General features: G+C 40.3%; 1 protein-coding gene across 1 annotated transcript in view; it reads right to left on the bottom strand.

Moving 5' to 3' along the window:
* The window catches only part of cspg4 (chondroitin sulfate proteoglycan 4), a 74480-nt gene that overhangs the window by 23812 nt on the left and 31933 nt on the right, over window positions 1-18735 (bottom strand). The window contains exons 2-3 of the mRNA XM_084934031.1: window positions 6021-6184; window positions 214-3750 (exon numbers count right to left, since the gene is read on the bottom strand). Coding sequence (XP_084790157.1) covers window positions 214-3750; window positions 6021-6184 — 3701 coding nt within the window. The remainder of the gene's footprint in view (window positions 1-213; window positions 3751-6020; window positions 6185-18735) is intronic.

Raw genomic sequence — 18735 nt, 5'->3', positions numbered from 1 at the left:
TGGTGACTCATGGGAAAGATCTTTTTCACAAAGAGAAAATATGTTTCTAAAGACGATATTTCTGTCATATGAAGATCATATCTACTACATAGTCTTTCTTATTAAATAAAAGCAAAGACGTGCTGCACAACTTGAATGTCAGCAAAGCAAACTGTTGACTGTAGCTCTCTTAATACAAAAAAGTATTGTAATTACAGAATCAGTAAACAGTACCTTGAGATGATCATTGCTGATTACGGTGTGCTCTCCTTCATAAGAAATGATGACGGCATTGACGACCACCTCAGGCTCAGACAAGTAACCTTGCTTAAATATTTTAATCCTGAACCTGCCCTCTTCGGAATGTCCATTTGCCTGCACAGTGAAGCTGAAGGAGTCCTTGGACCTCAGACTCTCATAATTGTGCTCATATGAGACTACACCCTTTTTCAGGTCTTCCTCTGTGAAAACTGATGCCTCAATCCCACTCACAATAATTCTGCCATCCTTGGGTGGGGATGTAATCTGAAACGTAATCTCACTGTCATGTCTGATGTCCATGTTGGATTCTGCACTCAGCAGGGTGGTATTAAGGGTTTTGGTGCTTCCGTGATCGATGACGATGATTGTGTTGTTCACCACTCGCAGGTAGGGTTCACCTGCCTGGATCTCAAGCACCGCAGTGGTCTTGTGGAAGCCATCTGACACCTGGAGTGAAAAGCGCTCCCGATCTGCTCCGTGGTGAATGAATAAGACTTTCTTATCTTTCAGGTCGGCTTGTGTAAAGCGGAAAAGGGGTTGCGATGGCTGTGATGTTGAGACAATATTGCCCGAAAGGATTCCCTCACGAGCGTAGACGATTTGACTGTCATTGAAACCCGAGTCATTGTCCTTGAACTGAATGACATCTGTTGTTAGCAGGCGCTGACCGTTACGGACCACATTGAAGACTTTATCCACTGTCCTCACAGGAGCATGCTCATTTTTGGGATGGATTGATATTCTGAAAACATTGCTCATAGTTCTCTCTTCATTTTCTTCATTTGCCAAAAAATGGAACTCATCACTGCTTGTCTTGGAGCCATCGTGCTTGTAAACGAGCCTTCCAAACTCAATATCTTCATTACTAAAAACTCTTATTGCACCCTCAAATCTAGCAACTCCAGGTGGGGAATCCCTTATTAGCCGCCCATGCTTTGGCTCTTGAGTCACCCGATACAGGAAATTAACAGAACTTGAAGACTCCAGCCAAAGGTAGTTTTTGTTAAGAGCATGCTCACTGCCCTCCAACACAACCAACTTCTTATTAGTCAAAACGGGGGCATCTGCGTTGGCAATGATATTGATCGGAAAGGTGTACAGAGGAGAGTGCTGATCCTCAGCAAAGACTTTGAACTGGAACTGATCTGTAGTATCCACAGCTCTTCTCACTTGGGCCCTGTAGCTAACGGCATTGTCTAAAATGTCTTTTTGGGTGAACATGTCACCCTCACCCAGCTCTCTGTCTGACAACAGGAGGCTACCCAGTGTTGGGGGTGTAATGAGGATGTATTTAATTGTCCTGGGGTCTGGGGTTTTGTCAATGAATTCAGCTTGAAGGTCTGTGATTGTTTGCTCTTCACCAGCCTCCATTTCCAGTGGTACCAGCTGAGAAACCTTCACTTGAGCAGGGGCAATCATGACTGCAAAAGTATTGTTCCAGAGGGAGAACCGCCCCAGATGAGCGCTGAATTGGATCTGCTCCAACACAGTATTTTCCTGGTCACTTGAGTCTGTGCTGACATACCTAAGGCGCTTCTGATCTAAATCAGACTGATGAAAAGTTGTGACTTGTTTGTACACTCCGTCATTTGTCAGAATCTGCAGTTCTCCAAACACTAGAGGTTGTGTGATGTTATACACAATATCGCCATTACGAGGATGAGCGAGAGCAGCCAGCTTGTGATTGTCTATGGATGCATTGCTTCCTTGTGACAAAAGAAGGCCAGAGTTAGTGACCATAGTTAAATCCGGTTGTATCACGGACAACCTAAAAGTAGTGAAAAGGCTTGATGATCCTTCAAAAGGCACATTTAAGGTCATCATACCAGTACTACCGCCTCCGTGTACAAAATAAATATTTCCATCTTCCAGGTCCTTACAAGCGAACTCTGAGATGCTTACTCCTGGTTTCTCTCTTTTTTCCAAGTAACCAAAATCCTTGGGAGGCTCTGAAGTAACAGTTATAATTAAGTCATCACAATTCAAGTCGAAATCCAACAACCTCATGATGCTGGTATTCAAATGAGTGCGGCCATTTTCAGCGATGGAGATTTCCTTTATATCAAGTTGTGGTGTATCCTTAAATGGAAGAATTTCAATTGGGAGGACATAATTGTGAGGAGTTTTTAAACATTCTGGAAGGTAGAAATCACTTTGAGCAACCACCTCTAAATAGATTTGATCTGCAAGCCTTTCATTTCCATCATGCATATACTTGATTCTCTTATTGACAATATCAAGAAGAGTAAACTTTTGAATGTGTTGTCTGTTAATGTTTATATCGACTAAGCCATATGAGGGAAGACTCTCGAGAGTAAAGGTAATCTGCGACTGTTGCATGTTTGCAGCACTGAGGTCAAATGTAGGGTTTAAGTTGTTGATATCAAGAAAAACCTCTCCACCTTCTGGCACTTGTAATGGGGTGACATCTAGAAGCTTGGTCACATTTCTAAATAACTCTGTTGTGTTTTCTGTTGGGTAGCAGTGCTGTTGTTGATTAAAGTCAATATAAACATGTGGGGTACTGATTGTAGGGGAGGTTGAGGTTAATTCCCCGTCATAATTTGAGTAGTCATAGTCCTCTCCTTCACATTTAACATGAATATCTTTGGTCACCAGAGCATCCTGCAGGTTTCTGTCTTTCTGATTCACTTTAATTTCTCCCAAGCATCCAATGAAGGATTCGTCTGTCAAATCTTCCTGATAGATGCGACCTAATGGCCCATTGTCATGGAAGAATTCCTTCATTTTTGCCTGGATGCCCCCTAAATACAGGCTTCCGACCAAATCCAGTTTTTGTGATGGGTCAAGGGAAAGGGAGGAAGACTGGCTGTCTACATTAAGAACAAAAGAATCCTGACTGATCTCGATCTTAACTCTGTGCCACTGATCGTCATCCAGCCGCACTTGCATATTCTTCAGGGCCTCCATACCACTACCGAGGTCCAGTAAACCTTTGAGATAGCCTTTCACAACACCAACAGCAATGAAGTCCGAATCTTGGCCAGGATGGAAAACAAGTAAGGCATCTTCAATGGTGGTTTTCATTAGAAATTCCAAGGCCCTTCGAGAACCACTACCTCCACTCCAGGTGGAGAAGGATATAAAAGAATCAGGGGTGCTGAAACTGGTGGTCTCGCCATCTCCAGCCTCAAACTCATTGCTGCAGGCTTCCTTTGTGTCTTGGCATCGTTTAAATGTTGAAGTGAGAATATCAAATTGATGGGATTGAAATTTGACTTCAGTCATACAGCCACGAAAAGGAGTAATGGCATTGCTAAGGTACGAAGTATGCAGGTCTTCAGTTCCTCCAAGCCAAATGCCCTGGTCAATATTGAGCTGCCCCCCGTCATCGCTCACAGGAACATATGTTGAAAAGACATCATTAATTGTCATGGTAAGCCTGCCTTCTTTCAGTGTCAGTGAGACTTTGTGGTCCAGAAGATTGTTCAGGTATGCTCCTTCAGATGAGGACAGCGTGACCTCACCAGCCCCCATGTTCATCCGAGCCTACGTGAAAACAAACATCATTTATTTCATTTGAAAAATTAAATTGCATTGCATCTTTTGTATATTGTGGAACACTGGGTATTTCTGTGTGTGCATTTAATTGGAGCTGCTATTATATGAATTTATCTCTGCACTCTTATCTGGACATGATACTTAACATTAATGACTTACTTCAGTATGGTTTAACTAAAAAAGGTTATAAAAAAACCCCTATATACTGTGCAAAGGTTTTCAGTCACCCCTCGTTTGCGGTCTTGAGCAATCATTTTGTAGACTTTCTTTTTTGACATTGGCTGCTTTTTTTGGGTCATTTTCAGTCCAGTCCTTGTACCTGACCATTTTCAAAAGAATGCTTTTTTATTATTTGTTTGTTGAACTACTTAACACTAATCTATGACTCATTAAAGCATTAAAAAAGCATCTAACTTAAGGAATGAGCCAGTACTGTGGCTACACAAAATACAAAGAATCCAGCAAAGATCCTACACAGGACTTCAGAAATGCATCTAGTCCATCTACTGTTTGCTGAGGCATCATCAGAAATGGTCTTACTGCAATGTTGGGTGTCCTTAAGGAAAGGAAATGAGGAGAAAAGGTTGAGCTATGCCAAATCACACAAGAAATGGTTTGAAAATCAGTGGGAACAGTTCTTATGGAGGGATGAATCCAAATTTGTAAATTTTGGTTTAAATCATCAGCACGGAGAGAGTCATGGCTTGGGGGCTGCATTTCAGTCAGCGGTGTTCGGGATCTTGTCAAAATTGATGAAATTAAGTAAGAAGAAAAGTACAGTCAGATTTGACAGTTTACACCATGCAGTGCCATCTTAAAGCTGTCTGTTTGGCAATGGCTTCGTTTTTCACCATGACTATGATACTGCCAATTCACTAAAAGAATACCAGAACGGAAAAACACACAATGTGACACCGTCAGTCATGTATTGGCCTCCCCAAAGCCCAGACCTCAACGTTCTTTAAGCAGTGTGGGATCATCTTGTCAGAGAATAGAATAAAAAGCAGTTTTTTTCCTTATATACTGTATTTTCATGTACGTTTGTATTTCCTGGGTTCAATAAGACACTCCACCAATTTCCCATTTGCCAAGAAATATAAAGAAATGAGTGGTTGCCTCAAACGTTTTGTCATAAATGAACTGTGGTCATTATCATTGCCAGATCCTGTCAGTTACAATTGATTGCAGGTTAATTATTTGGCTAATCAAAGACAAATTAATTTTTTTTTTTACAATATAGAACATTCAAGCAGTGTATGACTAAACCCAAGCAAATGACTAAGAAGTCATAATTAATAAGTAATTAACTCATTAGTTTCACTAATAAAATCAGATATCAGAATGTTCTTTAAAAAAAATGTTGAACTACATGATTCTTCAACATCCCTCACAGAAAAGGCAATTTCATTTTTGTGGAGCCTCGACTCTATTTGTTCAATGTATCTGATATCCCTGAAAAACATCGACTAGTAATATTTCCTTTTATTACAAATAACCTTTGATTTCTCCTCACTGAAAATGCAGCAATATTGTCCCTTCTGGGAAAAGTCTGTATGTCTCGGTCGCACCGCAACTGATGAGAGTTTTACTGCTTTAATTTATTATTTATTTATTATAGACATAAACAGTTTTCATTTAAGTGAGAGAACTAGAGAAGACAAAACCCCCCAAAAGAATCTAATCAATCCACCTGTTTTAGAGGGACTCACGATGAAGTAATAGCTTATTGAATTGAAACAGAGTTCACGACTACTTTAAAGGTCACGTAGTTCATAACCCATTCATAACACATTCTGTTTCTTCTAGTAATTTCACTCGTGATCTCTTTGGGATTTTAATGTGTGAGAAATTAAGCAAATTACCCTGATGAAATGACTATTTTGAGGTCATTTCTCCATGTAAATCACTTTAGCTGCTTATTATTTCACTATAACAAAACATTCTGAAACAGGACTCTCTGTACTATGCATAGGTGACTTTGACAATAACATATTTTGCACTGTAGCTGAAGTTGAAGTGTGGAACTACACTTCTCTACAAATACAATAAGTTATGCTGATTTCAAGGTGTTTTTGTTCTTTCTGAGTCCTTAGACTTGATTTTCCCATAGAGCTGCAAATAGAAATGCAGTTGTCTGTTTTAGCCTCTTCTTTTGAACAACTGCTCTGTTTTTGAATTGGTTATCCAATAGGTGCCAACACTGCTTTGTTTAAAAAGAGTTTTAAGGGCTCAGATTATTGCCATTTCTAAATCCGCACCTGTATTTTCCCATTTTGGAGCTCAAGGAACAGGTAGTCCTCGTTCCCAGCAGCCAGGAGTAGCAGCCCACTTCGTCGACTTGTCTTGAACTTTAGTGACAACTGGAAGGTGGAGACATCTTGGAAGGCGTTTAAATGGCAGAAGCTGTCCCCAAAGTAGGATTCTGTGAAGAGTGAATGCAGGTTATAGCATCTGAAAGTATAATATATGGATCATGTTATCCTAGACATCAAAGACATTTCTGTTTTTATACCCCGGATACATACACAGACGCGTATTTTCTTTCACTTTGCACCATATGTCTTGTTTGTCATTTCTCTAGGAAAAGGCACCAAAACTTTTGTAGCTAAACATAAAATAGCCTCATTTGCATTGTCTGCACTGTGGAAGCATAACATGGCCTACTACAGTGGCCCACACAAAAAGACACCTGCACAGGATGACACATTATTAACTCATCCTACAGCTGTTGACTGGCAACTCCCTGAATTCTGATGTGGAAGTTTGGCGAAACCAATTAGAGGAGCATTTTTTAATACAGTCTCATGTTACAGTGCAACTTTCTCAGGCACTGATTTCTATATTATCAGGTGTCCTCCAGCTGCTCCTGGCTGAAGAGGAGCTCCTGTGGCCTCAAAGGGATTCTCTCACTGAGACATCAGTCATTACCCCTGCGGAGATTTTTCCGGGCACATAGAGTCATGGGGAGCAGGATTTCCCAGGCTTGAGCTGTCTCATTTTCAATGATATGCTAATTCAGCCACCTGCCCCGGACTGTGCTCTCTCGAGCCCTTGACAAAATGTAAACCAGGGAGGAAGTCAATTATTTTCCAGTGCACATGCTCTGAAATTAAACTGGACCACCTCCAACAACCCGTTTCCTCAGCCATGGGTTTTCCATGGCTTTAGCCAAGAGATATAGAATTAGTCGCCCACTTGCCATCACAAGGGTGATAGTCCAAGACACAGAAGCTCACAGTGAAGAAAGCAATGTTCTGATCGGCCAGTGCTAATGCTTTGGAATATTTGGAATAGTCCAGCAGAGAGATAGAGACAGTGTTGTGTCAAAGTTCATAAATTCCTGGGAGATCATGAGGGACAAAATGTTCCCTCAAAATCAGCAGCAGCAACAACTAACCTAGCAGGCTTCATGCGATAGGGCATTAAGGAGAGGAGAAGAAAATATGGCAGGCTCGAGAATTCACATTCATAACTATAAATGGAAAAAAGTACTTTCTCAGGGCTGAAACAAATGAGTGTGTGTGTGTGTGTCTGTAAAGGACAGCCTATGTCTGGGTTGCGTCTACATTAATGTCATGCTGCCAACTTCAAAACACTGAAGGCTAACTTTGTCCTTTTGTCTCTCATCCTGTAAGTGAGCCTTTCCATTGCGGATCTGCAACAAACATTGAAAATGTAAACAAAGACAATCATTTTGATGTCAGCAAGAACGAAAGCAAAGCTTTTATCGTCACGCCCACGGTTCTGCGTTTTAACTAAGAGGCATTTAGTTTTGGGTCCAGGGCTGCTCTGTCATGAACAAAGTCAGTGATGAATGGTCTAAGCACAAGGCCAAGCACACAGAGAGACTTTTTGCAGTCACAGAAACGCCAAGGATATCACAAGTGGATTTGACATTATCACATGTTAAACTTTGTAATACATACTGTGTGAATAATAACAAAGAAAAGTGAAAGAAATCACAATGACAATGAAACCAGCCCTGACAACTCAACAAGGAAATGTTACAGAACATGGAAATGTCATTTGTACAAGAGAGTTGGACGAAATTGTTGTAGTTACACATCATTCATTTGCAAAATGTCACTTTTTGGAGTCTATTGTCGTTAGCTGTTACTGACTGTGCCAGAGGCTATTATAGTACAGTTCAGAGAGTTTTTGGTAAAGCTAAGGTATTCTAAATGAAATACTAGCGCTAATTGCATAGGACCCTCTAGGCTGAAACTGAAAAATGGGGGAACAGAATCTTTTCTTACAGGCAATTGCATTAACAAAGAAAATCGCAATGAGCTCCATGGTTCTTAAACCCGAGCTTTTGTTGGATTGTTCACTGAGCATGGGGATAAAAAGCTGAAGGAGAGAGCGATGCCAAGACAATTCTGCCTGGGGATTTTCTGGTTCAAATTCAGCTTGCTGCTGTTGCCTTCAGGAAAAAGGAGCACATTTTCTAATGATACACACAAAAGCTTTACTCTCTGCAGTGTACCTGGACCTGGAATTCATTAGTTCTCCATCTAAGCTGTGTAAAGCTCTGTGTAGAATAGGCTTCATGTAGGAAAAGCACATTTTCAACATGCTATCTGTATAAACGTCTCGCTCTGTGGCACTTCTTTTGTCTCTGCACCCTTGGTGAAACCTGTTCAGTGTTAACAGTTCCTAATATGTTTGCAAAGAGATACCTCCAGGATGACAGAAAATGAATTGTGCATCACACAAACCTCCTGTCTTCTCTTTTCCTGCAGTATAAGACTAAGCCACAGTCTCCATCTTCCAGGCACTCAGTGCTGTATGTAGATGGGAACTAGCTGAGGGGATTTTGCTGACAAGGCATCATCATACAGAAAGGAACATCATTGCTCCCAAAGGATGTAAGCTGGAGCTGTGGCTCTTCTGCCACACTTGGTGTCAGTCTGTGTGTTGAAGTTTAACCACCCAAGAGCACAGTCTCTGATAAGCTTCAACTACCACACCTCCCCCTTAACACCACTTTAACACAAACCATTCTGTGTCAAGCAGAATCCTGGTCTCAGGCCAATGCAGATGGCTATAATTTGATGACTGACTGCTCTTGTATTTATAATGCTCGGAGGAAACTGAGTCTTCCTCCCTTTTAAGAATCGCTGGATGAATTACCCTTTTGTCTTCCTCTCCCTTTCCTCCTCCTCTTCTCTATCCTCTTTTGGTCCCAGTCTAGTGACACATGTCCGGAAAAGCTATAGGGAAGAGAGACACGCTGACCACAAGTGCCGGAGACAGTGAGATGACTTTGTGTCCTGTGACATGTCCGTACTGATCAGTCAGAATCGCTTTAGTCCTACTTTAAATGAGTGTGAAGATGTGGCAGATACACATGAACTAAGGATTCAGGGTGCTAAATGACTCATTACAGTCACTCAAGGAAATCTTTAAACTATATGCAGAAAATTGTGAAAACCGATATCCTTGAAGTTTGTATTAACTGCATAAACAGAATAATGCTATTTTATTTATTGTACTTATTCTGTTTGTTTGAAATATTTAGCAGAAGAAAGGACCTTGTGTGTGGTTCTCTTCTCAAATTTTGTCATGGTAACACTGCTTGGAATCCAAACAAACCACCTACTTGCGTAACCCATGGTTAAGCTATGGTTAGATTGACTATAAATAGAGGTTATGTTTGCCATTTCTTTCCTTTGCTGGGTTTTGCCTACTGCAACAGGGCATGATGGCTCAAGGATATGAAGAATAGAGTGTTGCTAACCACAGACAGAGCCTGAGAGCTTATAAGTCCAATATTGTTTTTGCCACATGGCAATTCAGTCATTACCACGAAACAATTATAATCCTTTGCAAGGGTCAATAGCACTTAGCCCTGTGGTAAACATTTGTTTTCTAATTGTGTCTGCAGACAGCTCAATGTACTGTTAGGAAGAGAACAGGAGAAGTTGCACATTACAACTAATCAGCTGAGTGAACAGCCTTGATAATTTATTGTTATTTATCAAACCAAAATGCCAAGTATCAGCTGTGAGTATTTCAAATTTAAATGGATTTCTTTACTATCCTTTACTACAGTTACAGAGCCTGTGTTTCATATGCCCACCATCCACCCCAGCCACCTCCCTCCAATTCTTTGCTTTGACAGATGCTAAATAAAATATGCTGCTGAGCATAATCAAAGCAGCATTATATAATTAACATAATATTCTTAATATACCATAAGTTTGATATAGGGTGTGCTGTAAGTCATAACTATATGTCAGAACCAACTTGTTGGGAGCATCAAACTCCAGCTGTTGGCCCCACCCAGCCAGGAGGTTCAAATCAAGAATCTTCCTGTTATAAGACAAGAGTGCTAACCACTGGATGACATTGTCATCCCTCAATAAACATTCAGATTCACTATATTAATACAGTTTTCAAAAAAAAAAAAAAAATTCCAACAGAAGAAAAATGTTCTTAAAATGTCTCCAAAAGTTGATTCTGTTCATCTGGACGTAACGTTTTCAGTGGGAGAAACGTTTCGCCACTCATCCAAGTGACTTCTTCAGTCTCAGCTGACTGCAGGTTTCCCCAATCTTATAAACAGTACATTTGCATAATGACTGAAACCAGCCCACTGAAGGAACAAAACGCTACGTCCAGATGAACAGAATCAACTTTTGGAGATTTACTTACCTGGATGATTGAGGATGCATCAAGACGTTCTTAAAATGTGCTCAGGAAGTGAGCATTTTGGCAAAAACATTTAGAGACTCTGAATACAGCACTCTCCATAAGACAATAGTCCTAGCTCCAGTGCTTTTAAACAGCAGAGAGCTGAGCCACAACTCTACATACTTTGACAGTGCTGCTTTATGAGGACCCCTTCCAGACTTTTCAGAAGTCACCAGGGACACACTTTTACAGGCTTTAAGGAGCCATTTCTCAGACCCAGCTATGCTAGCGTGAAAGCAGGCTGCATAATTCTAGCCCCCTCCCTCCCTTTCAAATCCCTATCCACTTCTGCATCCCTCTGAGACACTCCAATCACAGCCAGATTGAAGAGTTACAATACTTAAAAAAAGGCTTGTGGAGGCCACAGCTGGAAGCCTCCTCCCTGGCAATAACCTACAACTTTTCAGGCTGTCTCTCTATAAAACGCACGCTTACAAAACAGACAAGGGGTAGCGGCAGCAACGGAAAATTATGACCTTTCTCTGTGAAAAGAGAATGGAAGTGCAATGTAATTTTAGCTTAGGTAAATGGACTTGTGACAAAGAGTGGAGTGGAGGATGTGAAAGAGTCATGCTGTCTGGATTTGTGCTCTGCTCTGAAAAGCTTGGTCTCCATGCAGAATGAAAGGAAAAGCACTCCCTTTGGAATGACATAAAAGTAGTAGTGTCTTTAATTAGTGTAACTGAAGACTAATGACTTTCCAATAAATAAATAAATAAATAAATAAATAAAAACACATAAAACTGACAGAGATATTTCTATCTGTCTTTTTATACCCATTTGTTTAGTTTAAGAAGGAAAAAAAGAAGGATAAATCAGGGGTTATAGGGGAGTACCCTACCACTGCGTAACATCCAATCCCATGACTGGAACGCCAAAGAACAGTCTTGTTGTATACTCCAGAAAGTTGCCACGAACGCCTTTTTACAGCATGTACACTCTCTTGCACAGCTTCCAGGGAAAATATCCCCTCAAAAGTTGGGCTTCATTACCCTTAAATGCTAACTGAACTCTTTCAGGCCACAGCAGACAAAGATATATTATGGTAGTTTAAAAGCACACAATGGGACATTCTCAAATTTTCAAGCTATGCTTTTCCTGAATTTCAATTTGCCAACCACTAAGGTGTTTGATTAATTTGCAGGCTCTTGGCTCCTAAAACTCGGCTAAAAGACTTGTCCTTCCTAATGACTTCAGTTGATGATCTCACTCACCGAACAGCATTGTAAGACAAACATAGCCATGAACAGATGCATTGTAGTGATTTGGGGCTCTGCTATAGTTTATGACTGACTAATACAAAGCGTGCCACTGTCAGCCCAGCTGAGCTACGGAAACCATGGTCAAGGTCCCGCACAGTGAGTCCTGTTAAAATAATCTCTCCGTGACATCAGAGGAGTGGACCGCCTCATAGGATTTCAACCTGCAATTCCCCTAACAATAAATGGACCTCACTACGCCTGAGCACACACACTTTCTTTTGTCATGTTTTGAAAGAGATATTCTAACTTGTGATTATTTATACATGTAGCTATGCCTTTCTCTGTTTTCCCTCAGCTCCTGAAATTGTTTATGGAGCTGAAGGACATTTAATGAAGTCTCACATGTGAGAAGTGACTGCAACAGTGTGTCAAGGGAGCAGACAGGAAGGAAGAAATTGCATACAAACTATCAAATCTAAGACTTTTTTTAACAGTGATATCTTTCGCATCGTTCGGTACAGAAAGTGTACTGTCCTTCTGTGCTTTCACATCTGAAATCTAATTGGAGGCCAACTGAGGATTTTCATTAACCTACAGTGCTTGATTGAAAAGAAGCTTAAAGGTGAAAAAAATAAACTGAAAGCGCAGCATGTAATGGATGGGTAGCTAGAATGGTTGGGCCTTTTTTTTCCCACAGCATTGATGGACCAAAGAGTAATAGCAGCAGGAAATTAGCACACGGTTAAGTACAGCCTCTTAAGTTTCTAACATTTACAATGTCAACACAAAATGGGAGCGCAAAGACGTTCTGTGTCCTGTTGTTGTGTCGTGATTAGCACGGATAATTAAACTAAATTATTTTAATGTCGGTTATTTTAAGCCCCTGTTTCAAAGTGAGATACCACATCATACCCAGGTTAAAGTCTGGATTTAATTAATAGACATCATAAACCCCTAATTTTCCCATGACAGAATTTTTTTCCCCCCATATCATTATGATTTATCTGATACAGCCTATATCAGTATGCTGATATGAATCCACATCAAAGTCCATCTCTGGAGGAAACTTTTTCAGTTTTCAGTTACATTTTCCTCAGGTTTAGTCAACAAATAGCTTAGCAGGTTTTGAAAAAAGATCACGGTTAATATTAAATGGAACTTTTTAGCAACTTTTCATCCACCTCTTGGGGAACTTCTCTTGGCAGAAGCCCTGAAGTGGGGCTTATGCTCGGTTTTGGACATAAACAACTGCAGGCTCCATGGACCAGTAGCCTTTCCTGTTATATTTCTTTTAAGTCCACTGGAAGACCAGCTGAAGGGTGCATGGGTAGTTGGCACATGGTAGTGCAGTCTCTGTGCAGATGAATCCAAAATTACCCAGTATGTGGCTGTCTGCTTGGAGCCTCCTGCTCATCATCTGGTGATGAAATTTGCATCACTGCACACTTGTTTTTTACTTTTTATTTTTAATCTCTCTTTGGTTATCCTCAGAAACCAAAAAATCTACTGGAAGTACATGTATCAGCTTATTTGTACTGTGTTTACTTTAATGAGGCACAAGAGGTGTTTAGAAAGTATATATATATTTTTTAATATTTTTTATATACCGCTTTCTTTATTCTTTATCACACTTGCTATATATGTGTCTAAAAACAGTTAAAGCTAAGATTTAAATCTTAAACACACCTATTTGTTTTTTTGTTTTTTTGAGAGAAAGCTAATCTGCCTCTAAGTATGGTGGAGCTGGAGCCAGAGGTTAGTTAGCGTAGCTTAGCATAAAAGCATGAAGCTGGAAAAAGTCATTAGTTTTGATAACAGTAAATGCCAACATATCTCTACCTCAGTGCTCCACAAACAAATTTTAGTTTGCATATAAATGCTACAAGTTGAAGGGCATATGGCTGATATATGTAGCAGCATAGCAGGCTAAGCTAAACAGCTCCTGCTCTCAGTTCATTTAGCTTACACAGAATTCAAATAGGCTCTTGCCCCCAATTTTTCACTTATATCAACTGAGTAGAGAGCATCTTGGTCAAAGGAGACATTTTGGCATTCTTTTCAGTTTGCAGGCTTTGTTAGATAAGTAGTCACAAGGGGCCTGTGTTTCTGTGTTGCACCTCAACTCTCCCCCTACAGTTAATATTTCACTTAATATCTCCAAACTATGCTCTTGAGGTTTGTGTCTTCTGTTATGCTTTGGGTTTTAATGTTTTCACAATACATATGGCTGGTATGCTGTTGCACACTACTGAGAGTGCCTGAGGCATTTTTGGAACTGCCACAATTTAAGTATGAATGAGAAGAGAAGACTTGACAGCACCACCGTTTGGTCGTGTAATTTCCACAGCCACACTTTTTTGGGGGTATTGAAAGTACATGTTTGCGTGTTTGCTCTCATCCTAATTCTTTTATCGTTAACAGTCATTTCTGACAGTATCAATAGCTCCATTCAGCTTTCGCACTGAGTACCCTCATGACTGCAGTTATGAGTACGATTGCACGCATCAGTCACTCCTCCGCTAATTATCAGCATGACATTGGCTTTTCAGTGCCTTGGAACGTACTTTGCTGAGTAGCAGTTCACTGTCATAAATCATTCCACTTATGTGTCAGCACAGGGAATGAGATTTAGCACCTTAAACCAAGAAACCTTGCTCAGCTGGGGTCCAGTGCCTGGGAACACTTGATAGAAATGGCTTTATGTTCCAGACAGATCAGTTAAATTATTTTTATGTCTTTCTCTCATTTGGGTCTCACTGATTCAAAACAGAAAATGACTTGTCAATTTTATGTGGTCCTAGCTGCAACTTCACCCCATGCTATATAGCAGACTAGGTATGTCATTTTACATTGGGAGCCACATACTTTGATCTTAAGTGGGCCGGACCTAGGATGGGAAAAAGTGGAATTTCAAAAGAATGGCTAGTGTACATTACAGAAGACGTCTTGGCTTGTTTTTGCCCAGGTTGTCCTGTAATTATAAAACATAAAGTTTTTGTTAATTAAAAAAAAAAAGTTCTACAGGAACTTTTCTGTCATTTAATTATTTAATTATTATTTAATTATAATAGTGTGGTTATAAATAGCCATGAGGAAGTCTTTATGGAAGGAAAAAATACAGTTGAAAGTGCAAAAATGTACAAACTCCTTCACATTTTCCCAAAGGCATACAATGGGCTGGATTTGAGTCTTTGTGAGGCCAATTCTGGCCCCCGGGCCTTATGGTTGACACCCCTGTAACAGACAATAAAAAATTGGATTTATTTAGTTGTAAGGTGGATAGTATTCAAACTCTGGGTACCTTTTAACTTTATGTCAGTTACTCAAAACGCCACATTTTTCTCTCCTCACAATAGTTAAATGTTGAAAGGAGCCTTTGTCACATCAGTTTCAACCTTCACAGCTACACACTCTTTCCATGACCAAATCTAAAGGTGAGGCTTATCTGTAAATGAGGCCTCTAGTCTCCAAAGAGGGGGAACTTGTGATACAGAGGTTTCAGTGTAGGGGCCTCTCAAAACCCATATCCGGCTTTAAACCAGGTCTGCAGAGTCAGTGTGTGTTTGAGATCAGAGTGTCACATTAGCTCCATAATGAGAACCAGCTGAAGGCACACACCACCAGACTGACCCTTTCCAGCTCAGACTGCCCCCACCTTCATTTCCCTACCACCCTCGCAGCCGTACCCCAGATAAATGCTTTATCCAGATGCTTTCTCTGAAACCCTTCCATCAACTGGCGTTACTCTAAACCGTCTTAGTACACACACCCAAAAACAGAAGCACACGGTGCAAACATAAACACCCATACTCACCCTTGCACCTATTAGTGGCTATGAGCACACACGCTTTCCCTCCCTTGGCCACGGGTTAAGGATCTCACAAGCTAACAGCCATTCCTCCTGTGCCCGCTGGCTGAGTCAGCCCTCCGTCTCCCGCCATTCAGATAAATGTTTTCCACCAGGCTATCGTTGAAGAGGCCCACCCTGCTCCACCCAGCTCCTTTTCTCCAACTCTCTTTTGGGAAAATGTTACTAGCACTCCCTACCCCCCCAACCCCAAACCTCTCTTTAGCATCCCTCTGTGCAGATCTCACTCTTCCTCAGCCCCACAGCCTTCAGTCCAAAGTAAACAGCATTTAACATGGAAAGCCCGGAAACGCTGCGCAACAACTTAAACAGCAGTCTAATGTTCCAGCTCCAACAAATACATCTATTTCATTTTTCCACAGTTCTGCAGGGTTCGGTTTTATTATTGAAGCACTGGCTTGAAGATGGATAATACTGGTTCTTAGTGGAAAATTTTAGTAGCAGGCATAATAGATGAGGAAGAACGCACAGGGGATTTGGACTTTATACTCAACTACATACTACAGTACTGCTCAGCTGGTAAATTTGATTTGTAGAAAAAAAAAAGAATACATTTTAGGATTTTATTTAATCCTAAGATTTCAAGCAAATACAAATATGGCTGAAACCAAAATATCCAAAATAGACCAGTGTGAAAAATATATTTATTTAACCCTTTATTAGGGCTCCAGTAATGCTGAGCATAATTAGATGCACACACCTAGAGGGTCTCTCTCTCTCTCTCTCACACACACTTGCCCAAATCTGTCTTTGCGCACAAACCAGCAACCTTCTGATCACCTTCTTTTTCTCAGTGAGAACACTGACATCTGTCCAGTCACAGCACGCCTGCCTACACAAAACAGGGAAGGCTACGCATTAAAGGCAAACACTGGTTTTGCTGAATCTTAACATTCATGCCACATCAGTGGTAATGGTTTAAACATGTGGTGACAAAACTGACCCGGGGGAGGGGAAACAGAACCCGTGAGCTTGCCAAGTCAATCAATGACGGCAGCCACTCCGCGCACCGCAGTTAGCCTGAGGGGACGTCGTGGCAACATGCATCCTCTTACACAAGCCACTGTTTACTGTACATAACTCACACCCTTTGGCAGTTGTGTCGTGCGTGGATGTAGCAACAGTACAAGTCCAACACTATAATCTGTGATGACTATAACAACCCTTCATATTGCCCTTCTCTCATAGAGCTATCTGCCTTTCAAAGCAAAATCTTTAAGACCACTTTTAGTTGAAATATCTGCCAGCCATTTTTCTTCACCTCCAAATATTGTTATTCACATATAGGCTTGCAACATTTGACACTACAGTAAAGGATAAAAGCAGGGTGGCCACTGTGTCTTACCCATAATCCAAACGTGTTATTTGAGCAACAAACCACTACCATCTACTGTGTAACCAACATGCTATTCCTAAAAAGTTTTTATATTTAGACAATACAGAGGGCTGTCACAGAAACCAAAGAGTCTAAGAGAGAAAGACAAGTAGGCCAGTCAAACGATGATGAGAGATCATGTTCAGGCAGGTGAAACAACCTAAGTTTGAAACAGAAAGACTGGCTTAAGAAAGACAAAAAGATACTAATGTTTAATGGAGTTTTTGATGCCATTCAAGATCCAAGATATTTTGCAGTTGCAAACAAAGTGACAAATTAAGTTTTCCTTTTAGAAATTTGAATGAAAAACCCATGCTACTTTTTTTTTGTTATCAGTTGAATCTGTTTGGTTTCTTGTGTGAAAGGACTAACTTGTGACAAGGGTCATGAGTCAGAATTGACGCCACAGTGCCACGAGTTTGTAAGCAGCATAGCTCACGGCACCTCAGGGATGCCTTGCAGACAGAAAGCAGAAAAAAACAAAACAAAAAAACTTTAGAAAGACAAACACTTTCAGAGGAAGAATATGATGAAAAAGAAACTGAGTGAATGTTGTATCTGGAAAACAAAATAAAAAGTCTTCAGAAATCCAAAGAGTGAGCACAGAAAGAGCTACATCAGAGAGCTTTTTCTGTTTGCTGTTTCTTCAAGTTGGCATGGAACTTCAGCAGATTGACAGAGGTTCTTATTACCTACAATTTGCATTTAGATGATAACAAGAGCAGGGAGTTTGAATTGAGTGTTGTTCCAACAACTACTTCTCAGCTCCAACAGATGTAATTACAAGTAATGCACCTCATTGCATGTGTCTGATTACAATGCTATTTCTTCATTTTATCTGAGGGAAGTTGCTCATAAGCATCCTTTGTGCATCATCCCCCACCTCCCAACCGTGCACGGCTGATTAAGCTAAATGCTTTTCACTCTGTTAGAAACTACCATATGTATTGCAGATGACTGAGGAGAAATCAAACTTCCTCCCATACTGTACCACCTACCTCTTGCATGACAGCAGATCACAGCAGTTACTGTTGGAGGTTGACTGCTTTTTAACTTCAGAACTGATCTATGGTAGTGTGTGTCCTGAAAGTGAAACTCTTTTACAGCAGTCAAAGATATGTCTGAATTGCCAGAACCCAGGATACAAAGTCTTACAGACTGTGACAGCTGAATGTAACCACAGGTAAGCTCAGAAGTGATCTTAAAAGAGACAAAAAAGCCTTTGTTGGTGCATGAGAAGTGAACATTTGAACCTTTTTTTATGGAATCATCCTGTGAAAACACTTATTAGAAAACTATTAAACATTAAGATGGCATTTATAAAGCATTTCTCCTCCCTAGTATGTAATTAATAGAATGGATATAAAGTGTTGCTTAATAAACTTATAGACAAACAAATTATTTAGGCTATGTCAATGGTTCATCATATCTTTAATAACTAAAGTGTGAGATGACACTTTGTTGAAAGTGTGTCTTGGTGAATTTAGCCCAGTTGAGCTGTGTTGAGCTAACCAGCTAATTAGCCTTGCAGCCCTGTTGTCCATTGTTGTGTTAGCACAGCGGCATCTATTTTCCCAATTTCTATAGGTGAAGTTGACTTTACATTATTGTCTTTAAACCTTTAGTTAATGTAGCATATTTCTGCCTTAATAAATTGAATGTGAATTTTAAATATGAATTGCAACTTTGTTTATTTGATGATTAAACAAAAGATCAAAAAATCATGACTGCTGCACTACACATAAGTACTGTATCAATGTGTGGATTTACTAATCTATTAGAGTGGTATTTTGAGAGTTGATTTTATATTCCTTATGGCCATTTAATATAGG

Source organism: Perissodus microlepis, chromosome 7, assembly GCF_051167445.1.
Source record: "Perissodus microlepis isolate ML-2025 ecotype Zambia chromosome 7, ASM5116744v1, whole genome shotgun sequence".
Classification (NCBI taxonomy): domain Eukaryota; kingdom Metazoa; phylum Chordata; class Actinopteri; order Cichliformes; family Cichlidae; genus Perissodus; species Perissodus microlepis.
The sequence above is the reverse complement of the archived record's forward strand: the minus strand, read 5'-3'. Positions and strand labels throughout refer to the sequence as shown.